Below are 12,500 nucleotides of genomic sequence, written 5' to 3'. Positions count from 1 at the left end.
TGCTGTGTTAACGCGGAAGCAGCGAACTAGATTCGAATACCTAATTAAACGTCGTGAGTACTTTAGCGAGGTTTCTATCCGGTTATTAATTAAAGGTTCATGCCTCTACCGTGTAGCTATTCCGCGAACAGTGCATCTTAATAGTCTGCTTCTTACCTGCAACGGACCTGTCGATATAAGAAGGGCTCTACTACAAGACCTCCGGTATGAGGACTCACAGGCTGCTTGCAGATTAATTTGCACTAAATCCGTTTCCGCTGTGTCCTCCCGATCGTCCTCCGCGTCACGCATGCAGTTTTCGACATGGCGCCAGTCATGCGCTAAGCCCGCTGCTGGATGCCAGTCGAAGGATCGTATTCCAGAGAATCACGTCTCTTAATGGGTAAATTGTTTACATGCAGACAGCCGCTGTGTAGCTGTAGGTTGCTAGCTATACCAATACCACTTCACATACCGACAATTCATAGCAAAGACTTGACAGATCCAGTCCTGTCAGAGCATATAATCAACAAGGGTGCTACCTATGACTTTTCCCTCTCTGAACAATCACACCAAGTTACAAGCAGTCAAGGCAGTAAACGAAGTAGAATGACTGATATCAAATAAATAGTCATCACAGAAATACTGCGATCTGAACCAGAAGGATTAGAGACTAACAGAATCTCTGCCACTTCTACTATAGGTCTGATTGTATTCGATATGTGCCAAGTCATCATGCCACGCGCCAAACATCGTGAATGTACGCATGAGATTGAAGAGCAACCATTTGTGCTCGAGTGTCTTGATGCTACGGGAAAAGGGTCCCAGTGCGAAAACCCAGTGCCCAATTACAGTATTGGGATGAAGAGCTTGTTTGAAAAGTGCCTCGATTGCCTGGTACCAATATCTGGACATCATCGCTGTACGCACATGGTAGTGTTTTGTTCCAAAACAGTCTCATCAAGGGCAGGATATTGAGAATCATCATGCGGCTTTTCTGTTGAATTTATCATAATTACCTCGACCATCAGCTCCCTGGCGCTCATGGTAACTTTTTGAAGCGGGTGATTATTGGTGGAGGAGACGAAACCCGGGAGGCTGTAAAAACTATCGTGCTATACACAGCAGGTTAAAGACGTCATCCGCTTGTTAGAAAGCTACCAGATTGTTTCTCATGCGCCGAGGAGGATGGTTCTTTGGCTGACACTTTTATGTTATGCCTTTTTTTAGGTTGCCTGCGGGTCCTCAAGTAGAGCCCTTCTCATATTGACGGTTTCGTTGTAAAACACGTCCTCCGTATAGCCTGACCGCTCGACATGTCACTGCAGGTGGCCATGGTTGTCTCGCCTTATGCGCTCCGTCCTTCGTTCATCACATGAAGAATTGCATCCCTCCTCACCCCAGTAGCACCAGTGGCTTCAATTGTCGAGGTAATTGGTAGAGTAGGGATAGTGTACGTGCGTAATCCGCTCAAAGACGATCCTTACCGAATCAGCCTCCTTGATATGGTCAGCGTGCGAACTCGTACAACACTCTAGTGAGTCGGACGGGCCCTTCCGCAGCTGCAATGGCTAAATTCATTGGTGAAAGAGTTTACCACATATCGTGTCAGTTCCCAGAGTTGTCTTTAATGACTATCTGTACGGATGTCGCTACCAAAAGATATGGCTTACCGCTTTCGTGTACGAACCATGTGAAGTCGCTAAAGTTTCAGAAGGTATCTTCACTAACAATCAGCCACGGTGCCTAGACTTTAGTGGCTATAGTGCTCACAGGATGAACTGGTGAACCTTCTGATTGGTCCATCTGTCCTACTGTATGATTGGCTCAGGTGGCTGAGGTGGGCCAGGCAGCGGCATCCAAGACATTGTTCTTCAGCCCAAATTGCTGCCTAATGAACCGTCAATATAGGGGCGCAGATCAACGAAATAATACCAGGACCCACAGAAACTCGTATCTCTGGACAATCGGAGGGATGCGTTAACAGGCACCCAAAACGCATAGAGCCTCCTTATCTGGATCTGTGGTGGACCGGGCCTCACCAAGGTTCCCGGCCCCACCAGGGTTACCCACCCACATCTTCCTACAGGGTGGCCCTGGTCAGCCTCTTCTTCCTCCATCATCGAACTCCACAGCAGACATACGAAGATCGTTGATTTCCGCATCCATCCATCCACAATGAACGACGAGATTGCGAAATTGCGACTGGCTCTTGAAGAGGAACGGCGTCGACGCGAAGAGGAGCAACGCCGACGCGAAGAGGAGCAACGCCGGCGCGAAAAGGCCGAGAGTCTTTTATCAGAGGAGCAACGCCGACGCGAAGAGGCAGAAGAAGCCGCGAAAGCATCACAGCCGCTGCAATTGCCGGATTATATTGAGGCTTGTCACAAACTTAGCCTTAATATAAAGGTGGTTACCGATCCTGCCTTGACCACCCAAGGCGACACTACCGATCCTGTCGGCCGAGTTTATCCTCGACGGATCCTTCGATGGGATGACTTTCCAGCAAAACAAGAGGAGATCTGGGACAAACTATTTGACTCTTCCTTCGCTTCCCGTCGGGTATTTCCATCCCAACATCAGCTGGACTATGTACAGTCCGTGATCCAACCTATCAGTTGCGAATACGGACTTCGGCACTACGAGCGTGGAACCGTTGAGAATGCAGTACAAAAGTTGGTTGAGGCGGTATACGAGGACCCGCTGCTTCGCGATCGGCTGGGTTTACGTGGGACCGTGATATTTGAGAGTCACACGAATCTCGCCACCATCGAAAACAGTGTCTCTGAACGTTCGGAAAGTACTCCCCGCTCTGGGGAGTCAGCACGGACGTCGTCCGCACCGGCCCGCAAACGCGCCCGTCTTTCGAAGGGTAAGCGCGGCCAGGCAGACCAGTTCTGCATATACAGAACATCGGATGGCGCACATATCCCTGCGTTAGCAATCGAATACAAGGCACCGCACAAGCTGAGCACGGAAGAGTTAGTTACAGGCCTGGTGTCCGAAATTCAACCGGAGCGGGACGTGATCAACAAGGACGGCAGTGATTTCGTATTCGCAGCAAAAACGCTCACTGCTGCCGTCATCACCCAACTCTTCTCCTACATGGTCAGGAAGGGCATTCGGTACGGCTATGTCTGTACAGGGCAGGCCTTTGTCTTTTTGAATATACCGGATGACCCGACTGTGGTCTACCATTATTTGTGCGTGCCGAATCAAGATGTTCTTGACGACGACGAGAACAGGCTTCACCGTACGGCTGTCGCACAAGTCTTCGCCTTTATCATCCAGGCACTCCATACGGCGCCACCTTCCCTGTCATGGTATGACGCCGCCAAAAAGCTTGATACTTGGGCCATGGAGTACGACGATATCCTGAGCAAAATCCCCCTAACAGTCCGCAAAGAGAAAGTCCGCGCTTCCCCATACAAACCCCAGCGCTGGCGCGGCTTCACACGTTCGCCGATTCGGACCCGCTCGTATTGCAGGCAGAGCAACACCGAGATGATTTCTCGCAACGATGATGATGAAGAAGGTGCCCCTCCTTCTCCGAGCGCACACCGGCAGACTCGCTCCCAGAAGAAGGCTGCTACATCTGGCACAGGTTCTGGCACGAACCGGGCCCGGGATGACAAGAAAGAGGCCGGCCAGCATGACAAGACAGAGGCTGGCCAGCATGACAGGAAAGAGGCCAGCCAGGGCGGGGAGACACGACAAAGAATACAAGATGCGCAATACTGCACACATCAATGCCTCCGTGGGGTTATATCTGGAGAATTCAAAGACCACGCCTGTCCTAACGCCGCTAAACACGGGCCAAAACACATCAGCAAAGACGACTTCCTGCGTCTCCTTCGCGATCAGTTGGCTAAAGACCGCGGTCCGGAACCTGACTGCATTCCGCTAAGCCTATCTGGAGCTGTCGGGTTGCTCTTCAAGATTCGGCTGTCAGCTTACGGCTATACGCTTGTTGCTAAAGGCGTAGAGACGGAAAACCTCTGGCGCCTACGACATGAGAAGACCATCTACGACCGGGTTAGCCATATACAGGGAGAGCACGTTCCTGTATGCGTTGGCCTGATAGATCTGGTTCTGCCGTACTATTTTGATGGCTATGAGTTTGAGCACTTCCTACTTCTTAGCTGGGCCGGTCAGCCGCTATCCAAATACGTCGACAAGATCACCAAGTCATCGGCCATACATTTGACAACGAAGGCATATACCGAACTTCATCGGCTACATGTCCTCCATTGTGACGCGGAGCCTCGTAACTTATTATATGATGCATCTAACGACAGAGTCATGGTGGTGGATTTTGAGCGGGCAACGTTACACCAACCTCTCGGCTCAATCAGCCCGAATACCCAACGTCGAAAGAGGAAGCGCGGATCGATAGCCCAGAAACAAGGAAATGGCGAGTTCGAGAAGGAACTGGAGAAGGAACTGCAATATGTCGTCAAGAACGTTTCGATTCGTTTCGGTGATAATCAACCGAGTGGCCGAAGACCGCCGGCGAGCTAGCTCGATCCGACATGTTCTGAAGCAACAGTCTAAAGGTCCCTCCTAGCCAAACTACCTCTTCATGTATTTTAGCAGTCGGAGAATGATTAGTGTGTAATCCCTCGTTGTGATGCATCCTCTTGCACGAACCAAGTCGTTCCTGAGCTACTCCTTTTTGCTGTGTTGAGCGAAGTGGATTGTGTCAGGCGGTACCGGACCACCATTTGCATCTAATATTGTCCCCTATATTAAAGTCTGGGTTACCCCTTTCTCAAAGCCGGTGAGCGATGCTGCTACTGTACACTTCGTGCTGTTGGCCGGCGAAATCCAAGCGCTCCCCCGTCTTTCCCCTTTCCTCTTCTCTGGTTGTACCTTGCTATGACCTAGCGCCTAAGATTGTCAAGCTACCCAAAATGGCGGCACATCGTCACGACTTATTCGGAAAAAAAAAAAAAAATCTTTATCCCAGCTTTGGTTCGTAATCCGCAATGAGTCTTCACACTTCCTTAATACAACGCTCTTCGTACAATCTTGTCAAGACACGATACTCTATATAATCCTCGCCGTCAATACTGATGATCAGCTCTGGGATAGTCAGCATTCCCTTGAACAAGCCGCGCCGCTGCTCCTTCTATGGAATGTTACTCCTTGATGTATCACTATATCACTTCTGGGACGAGCTTGTCGCAAAAGTCAGCAATTTAGTACTAACCCTGGTATTCCAAGCGACTCTAACATAACAATTTGAGAAATACTTTCCTTGATCTTCTCGAGACCATCTTCCATCTTACGGTACTCGATCTGTTCGCCACACTCCGCAATAGGGTGCTGACCTCCTACGCTAGGAGATGATAAAGTATCAGCTTGGCTTATAGTGATGGACCTGCCATACAATAGGCCAGCCCGTCTAGTTACTGGCAATCGGGGCGCCTGAGAGATGTGGGACTTACTTGGCAACAACGATGGTGTCTTTTGCTGGAGGTAAGTCCTCAAAAACCATCCATTTGCCATTCATATCCCCGTGGCTGAACTAGAACACAGCTTGCCGGATGCTTCGTGAGATCAAAGCCCTAGAGATTCTGACAAAGATGACGGGAACAAGGAGATTATCTCGAATTAGAAGGATCCTTCAGGGAGTGTGTTAGAGTTGACCAGCTAATTATCAGTACTAGTACGTTGGCGAGGATATACTTAGAATCAAGAGAGCTGCTAATTATACAGCTCCACCATTACTGGTCGGAAAATGACCATCTCTCAGTTGACAGACATCATGGAAAGTCAACCCCTTACCATATCCTAGCTGCGTTGAGCCCTTTTTCCTATTCTAAATCGGGGGTGTTTCCAACGAAAGTCGCGGGTACTTGACAGTGACAGTATGTAGCTAATTCCCACATAGAACAGAGTATAGCATATAAAAAGGCTCTAGGAGCTTTAATACGTATATGTGTTGATTGAGTGTCGCGGCGCGTATAAAGATCCAGACATCTCGGTCATTCACCAGACTACATGTTTGATCACCGCGTAAACCTGAACTCTCTTTCTCCATATAAACTTTCTAGGGATTACTCAATTCATTAACTCCCCTTATCAAAGTGTCAACTGTGATCGTGTGGATTGCCTCGACTGGGCCACCCAGAGGTATTGAAGCACTGTGAGCAAATGACATTGGAACGGGGATTTTGAACGAGAGAATGATGTCTAGAAATATGTTGGGAATTTCAGGAACTTTGGGCCTTAACACCTCTACCGAGAGCTTAAGTCTCCAAAGTCCGGTTAGTGTGAATACACCTGAAGTTTGGAAGCTACTACGAGACGATAGCTAACCCTTCGCAATAAAGTGTTCGAGAACTAATTACTATATCTGGCTCTAGCCCGCGCCGAAGATACTCGGAATCTGTCGTGACAAAGAAATACGAGGAATCCCAAGAAAATGCCCAGATTAATAACATTTTCGTCGCTATCGGCTTTGATATGTGACTGGTCTGGTCATCGATCATTCTTGGCCTCGACGACACCGCGAATCGCCACCGGAATGAGGACGAATACAAGAGCGAGAATACTTTTGCAAAGAGAGGAGAACCTTCAGCACTATGGGATCCTACAACCCGGCGATATCCGAATCTACGGTCCGATATGGCGAACTTTCGCTATCTCGAGTCTGGAGAGGACAGGAAAGGCAGTATTTCCCATTTATTTACATGCCTACCTACCGAACTCGGACAACAGGTGTCCGGGCTGCTTCCCAAAGAATCGGCTGCCGCTCTTGGTCTGACTAGCAAGGCAATGTTTGCACTTATTCCTCGAGAGCTATATCAGGACATGAGCATCCCAGAACGCTGGAGATTGATGCTACTTTTGGAATGCGACTCCGATCTTTTCGTGGCCTGCCATCAGTGCTTGAAGCTAATTAAATACATAGTCCCCTCCAATCTGAGCGAAATAGGATTCCTGGCCAAAAGAACAGTGGAACTCGCTCCTCCCAGACGGCATTACCACTGTATTATGTCGCTTATTACTCGCGAAGTGCTGCATTCGCCAGGAGAAATATATCGACATCCTTTCCATCACTAGGCGGACGGAGAGGTCTTTACATCCAAGAGCTTCATAGTTTTCAGCAACACTGCCTTACGTATGGTTAACGGTAATTCATTAATGCGGCTCGAGACAATCATTTTCCCCTGACGACGCAAGGAAAGCTTACCAGGAAGAGCGCATTTCTGCTGAACGACATTCTGTACAACTCAGTTGGCCAAGTATGGCCCTATATCAGATGGCATCATTTAGGCCCCGACATGTTTCGCGATCAGAATTCCCAGCTGGACCACTATTCAAATTTGTCGGGTGTCTATCTTGGCAGTCAGTTATCCAATAAGGCACAACTCCGGGATCGACTGCGTGGTGAAGACCATCTCAAGGATCAGCTTTTCACTTTCGACACAGGAGGACAGACCCGTTCGCCAAACATAATACGCGGTTTGTGCAAATCCAAATTGCCTCGCGGAAGACAGTTTTTGGCTCGGACGCACGGCTCATTGCTACGATACAGCCCCTGTTCCGGATACTGTCCTAAATAAAACCTTGGGCCACGGCATATTAGTCAGGCTGGAGGAACCAGGCGTTCCTTAACTGTTCACGGAGCACTATATGCTACACGGCCGTCACTGACTTCGGTCGCTTCGCGATCCGCCTCTCTTCTTCTTGTCGTGTGAAGCGCCGGATAAAATCCTCGTTATAACGCCGGTCTTCTGTGAGTGGCCACGGCAGGCGATAAGCTGCCATGGCGACGGCGGTGATGGTCGAATATACGGCCGCCAATTCTGACGACCACAAGTCGATGGTCCGGAAGAGCAGAAAGGGCGAGAGTCATCATTCTGAGGCCTGCTGTACTAGGTGTAGGAAATAGATACCGGATTTAAGCAAAAAATACCTAAATTTCTAGGGTAGACTAGCTTTCGAGACTAATTGGCTAGGACGGTAGTAGATGGAGAAACGGGAAGGGTCGTTAGCGGCACTATAGCGGCTATTGATTAGGGGCTTGAAACTTGTGCGGAGAGTTACCAAGTATGTACATACCTGACAGTGACTCGGCGCCCCGTACTATAGAGGCACCCGAAAATGGCGGCGCTGCTAAATTCGGCGGCCACAACAGCACGTTTACACTTAATGTATAATTATTGATACCTAGGGTTCCGTAAACAAAACCCGTATGAGGGGCATCTAAGATTTGACATACTAATTACGAACGTATCCTCGAATCCGCCATTGGCACCGGGATTTTAGGCAGTGGATTTTGCTTATCACCCTACCCGGTAACTGACAGCGGTTTTGACAATGATCCTCAAGGCTTAAGGAAAACATCCATAGGCATTTGGCAATGTTTTAGCAATCAAAAGACGATCAATACGTGCCAAAACGACAAGAGGGGGGAGAGGGGGGGCCATTCTGACTCAAACAGGGCAAAAGAAAAAAGAACGAAATCCCTGGGAAGAATCTTCTTTGGTTTTGCCTCACATTTTTTAGCATGGGGCCTTTAGGGGCCTTTAGTGACCCGCTTCCTTCACTCTGCAGACAGCTATTATGCGAGCACCGACGCGAGAAGGCATGAGATTCCATAAAGCAGGGTCTCAGCTTCAAGCCTCGGGTGTTCCATAAACATCAATTACCATCACCATGGAAAGCCGGGCCCCGCCTCGTGCAAACCTGTTACCTAGGTATCAATTCATTCAGCACGCAGATTCTCCAATTCTATGTTTATCAACTACGAGCTAGCGTTATTGATTGATTACTAGGCATTTCACATTATAAACTCGCGGCTTTGGCAATCACGGTAGCTAGTCTTGTTTGTAGACAGCATCACAGCAATGCGTTTGCGATGCGAGTAGTGTCTACATTGAAAGCCTGGCTCGACAATGCTAATGCTGGTCCCCTGGTGGCCAAAAACATAGATAGGCGCTGGTGGTTGGGGATGATCTCGACAATGGCGCGCTGGATCATCTTCATGCTCCTCTACCGCCGGTCGTGGTAATTATGGTTCGCGGATCTGATCAAACTCGAACGCGGCTAATCGGAGACACAGACGTCAGTGTCACCTTCCCTCCATGTGGTACTGTTCTGGCTCAATTCGCAGCCCGGAGGCGCCTGATGTTCAAATCCGGCTCGAATCAAATGCAGCTTGGTCTGTCAGCCGTCTGTCTAGATATTTTGGGTCTACTTTGTTGGTCGGCCCCTTCTTTGGCTCTATTAATTACGGAATCAGTTGTCGCCCGGCGCGGGCCTTCCGTCGAATCTCTGAGCCTAGGTAGGTACTCACCTGAGGTAGGTAGGTTCTCAGGGCAGAGTGTTAGTTACGCTTAAGTAACAACCTACTAATACTGGCGGTACAATCCTTGCTGAGGGAGCAATTTCTTAGAAACCCCGTGTACTGTCTACGGAGTATAATTATACACACGTCAAAAGAGGACTTAACAGTACTGACCACAAGTAATTAATTATATCTGTCTCGTAGCTGCCTTTTGCTACCAAATAAGCCTACTAGGAGGTTATATAGTCGATATAGTCATTTTTTTGTCTCTGAAACATTCGTTTAGCTTCGCAAATTTAATGTTCCATTTCGTTGTAAATGTGTAGGTAATTATTGAGCTGCCGATATGTGATCCGTAGCAGTCACTAACATGATCTTACCGCGCGCTGTGGAGGGCGCTGGCCATTTGGTAAATGGCCTGCCAATAGACCCACCTGCAGATGACGCCATTTGCGTTCAGCCCTACCAAGGACGGATAGCTCAGGGGTAGAGCAACCGGCTGCAGTCCGGTAGGTCACGCGTTCAAATCGCGTTTCGTCCTCATCTTTTTCCTAAGCTACCTTAGGTCACTTAGTTTTTGTTGTCTTCCATCCAATATGGTTTCGACTCCGGCAACCACGGGCTGGAATCATGATTGCATTCCCAGCAGGAACTGATTGCACATGCCTATTCCGTAGTCAGCTTGCTTTTCCAGCCTTGCAGCCATACTCGGTACGTTGCGGAGGAATTCCTTCTTTGTTTTCCGTTCCTGCCATTTCTGTTGTCGGGCTCCGGACCGTGCCGTCCCCCGCTTCCACATTCCAAGCACAATCACACTGTGCCACGCCAACGAAGGATTCCCAGCCAACGTTTTGTGGCGTCGACAAGGCGATCAAGTTGCGGACCTGGGACCTGCGCCGCGGCGCACAGACTCAGACCGGTGGTATGGTGCTAAGACACATCAAGCATAGGTACCTATGTTAGGTGTCACAGCTGGAGTATTAACATACCCGTGCGCCCGAGTAGGCACTTAGTCTCAACGGTAAAGGAAAACGTCAATGCTAGTCCTTGCTACGCAACTTATCGTACAAAACCAATCAGTATACGCTGTGTGGTATGGTCTAACCAAGAGCGCCGCTGACCTACCTGGTAAAGTACCTCAGACTGCGGTGAGGTAGACCCTATCCTTCCTACTCTGCCCTGTCGAGATATAAAACCGGTTGTACTTATCCGAGTAGGATACCTCGTAGTGCTGATCGTCCTTGTCACCGTCCACGCCCTTGATATAGGGCTTGCCTTTATCGATGCCGTGTACGGTGAAGGACTTCTTGGACTTTGACTTTGGAACGTCGAGCTTCACCTTGCGCGGCGGCGAGGGGGCCTTTTGGGCCGCGGCTGGGTTGCTCGCCGCCGGGGTTTGGCTTGGGCCGCCGCCGCCAGCCGGGCCGCCTTTGGGCATAGTACTAGCCTGAGGCTGGTCCTGATAGGCGCCGTCCCGGCTGGAGGGGCGGGAGCTCGGCGCGGCGTCGTAGTGAGCTCCCGAGTGCTGGCCGTAGGCGGCGGTACGCGGGACGGATGCGTAGCTGGCACTGATGCCGGTGGTGCCGGTTTGGCTTTCGGGGCGCGTGGTGTACTCGCCGCCGCTGCCGCCGCTGCTGCCGCTGCTAGCAGTGGAGGGCCTGTTAGTGGTGCTGTTGTCATGGTGGGGATAAGCACCGCCATCGTGACCATAGAGGGCGTGGCCATAGTTCTGGGTGGGCAGGTCGTGATGGGTTTGAGGGACAACATGGTGGTCGTGGAGAGTCGAGGCGGCGGCCATTTTGCCCGAATATAACGCTTTCGCCAACTTGTACAGCTTGCTCGCTCTCGCGGGGTTTGGATCCTTCTCAGAAACCTCTGGGGGTTTATTAAATGGATTTCCCTCCGAATTGAAGCAGAAGTACTGACGCTGGTCGATCGTCATACCGTAGATGTTGACAGAAACTCGTTTGCGTAGTACGCTTTCCCTTTCTGTCAAAAACAATACCGTAGTACACCGGGTTGCCGTGGCTATCTACCTCCCCCTGGCCAATATCTTGGAAGGCCGTGAAGACATTGTTGGTGGACGGCTGACCCTTGGAGAGCCCGGTTTGCTTCGGCGCGCCGGCAGACGGCTTGCCGGCGCCTATGCTGAGCCCCGACATATGACTGGCGATATCGTACGAAGCTGGGAGGCCGCTGTTGTATTTCTCAAAGTCGTAGCAAGACCCGTCTTCACAGTGGATCGCGTTTGGCCGGCCGTCGTTAGCAGCGAGCCATGTAGGTGCCCACTCTCTCGGGTTCTTGAGTACCATTATCTCGTTGGCTCTCTTTCCTCTGCCGATCGTCGAAAAGAAGATGCAGCCCCCGTCAGGCCGGGGGACAAAGAGCGCCGACACGAGACATGCCCCGTTTTTGGTAGGTCCTCCTTTGGTCCAAGCCCCAGGCTGGTTACTAACCCAGTGGTAAGCGTGTTCAGCTTCGTCCATGAGCGTTGTCCACGGTATAAATTCTTGAAAGTTGGGATATTTCCTTGTCCTGTGCCATGCTGCGCCTTCCGGATCGTCGTCCGGGTATTTGTACATCCAGGAATCTGAGTAGGCTTCTTGCTGCATATCTCGAAGAGCTGGCTTGAGGGCGACGACGTTCGGTTGAAAAGGGGGGAAGCGTCGGGTCGAAGGAACGTACTTGCCTAGCGAGTGAGTTCAACAGAGTAGGTATATTAAAACAGGCGATGCTGTAGGCGGTAAGTTACGATACTCGTCCAGCGAGTGCTTTCGAGACTCGAGAGGATGAAGGAGTGAAGGAGGAGTTGTTGTAGTGTCGGACGCGATGTGCTGAATCTGTAATCAGTCTAGTCTCTCGTCCTGCGAGAATACCAGAAGGAGCAAGTTAAGAGTGCCCTAGTTTACTAGTGTATCAGACGTCTGATGCTGGCAATCAGAAGACTGTTGAGCGGAGTGGCCCGACTTATGAATCCCTTCATCCTAGCATTGACATAGTCTTACGAAGAGGCTCGTCTTCGGCTGCAGCTCCCTGTTCCAGCTAAGCCTATTGTCTGTTGGCCCTAGATTGCTTCAGAACGAGGACAGTCCTGGCTTGAAACCGGGCGAGCCTGAAGTTCATTCAGCTTGACGGGGGCCATGGCGGCTCGCGACTTGGCTATTGCGGCTTGCTCGAGCCCAGCGACAACCATGGTGGCCCAAGGCCTCTGGAGTGACAT

The 12,500-nt window shown here is 50.3% G+C and overlaps 2 protein-coding genes and 1 non-coding gene across 3 annotated transcripts; 2 read left to right on the top strand and 1 right to left on the bottom strand.

Moving 5' to 3' along the window:
• Positions 1-2,069: 2,069 nt before the first annotated feature.
• On the top strand, positions 2,070-4,718 carry MYCTH_2299494 (uncharacterized protein). The gene has a single exon (XM_003660736.1). It carries the CDS (start codon positions 2,158-2,160, stop codon positions 4,498-4,500), a length of 2,343 nt encoding a protein of 780 aa, XP_003660784.1. The 5' UTR covers positions 2,070-2,157; the 3' UTR covers positions 4,501-4,718.
• Positions 4,719-9,749: 5,031 nt separating this feature from the next.
• Positions 9,750-9,821, top strand: MYCTH_t27. The gene has a single exon. It is a non-coding gene; the product is annotated as a tRNA-Cys (tRNA).
• A 597-nt stretch (positions 9,822-10,418) lies between these two features.
• Positions 10,419-12,473, bottom strand: MYCTH_2108166 (uncharacterized protein; the record flags this gene model as incomplete). Its single annotated transcript, XM_003660735.1, has 4 exons — positions 10,419-11,242; positions 11,286-11,969; positions 12,286-12,313; positions 12,384-12,473. 4 exons carry the CDS (start codon positions 12,471-12,473, stop codon positions 10,419-10,421), a joined length of 1,626 nt encoding a protein of 541 aa, XP_003660783.1.
• Between the last annotated feature and the right edge of the window lie 27 nt (positions 12,474-12,500).

The sequence above is a fragment of the Thermothelomyces thermophilus genome, chromosome 1 (genome assembly GCF_000226095.1).
Source record: "Thermothelomyces thermophilus ATCC 42464 chromosome 1, complete sequence".
Taxonomy (NCBI): Eukaryota; Fungi; Ascomycota; class Sordariomycetes; order Sordariales; family Chaetomiaceae; genus Thermothelomyces; species Thermothelomyces thermophilus.
Note: the sequence above shows the minus strand (reverse complement) of the source record. Positions and strands in the feature narration are given on the sequence as shown.

What these genes read in the sequence shown, in the direction of transcription:
- MYCTH_2299494 (XM_003660736.1), top strand. Translation starts at nt 2,158, where the DNA reads ATGAACGACGAGATTGCGAAATTGCGACTGGCTCTTGAAGAGGAACGG.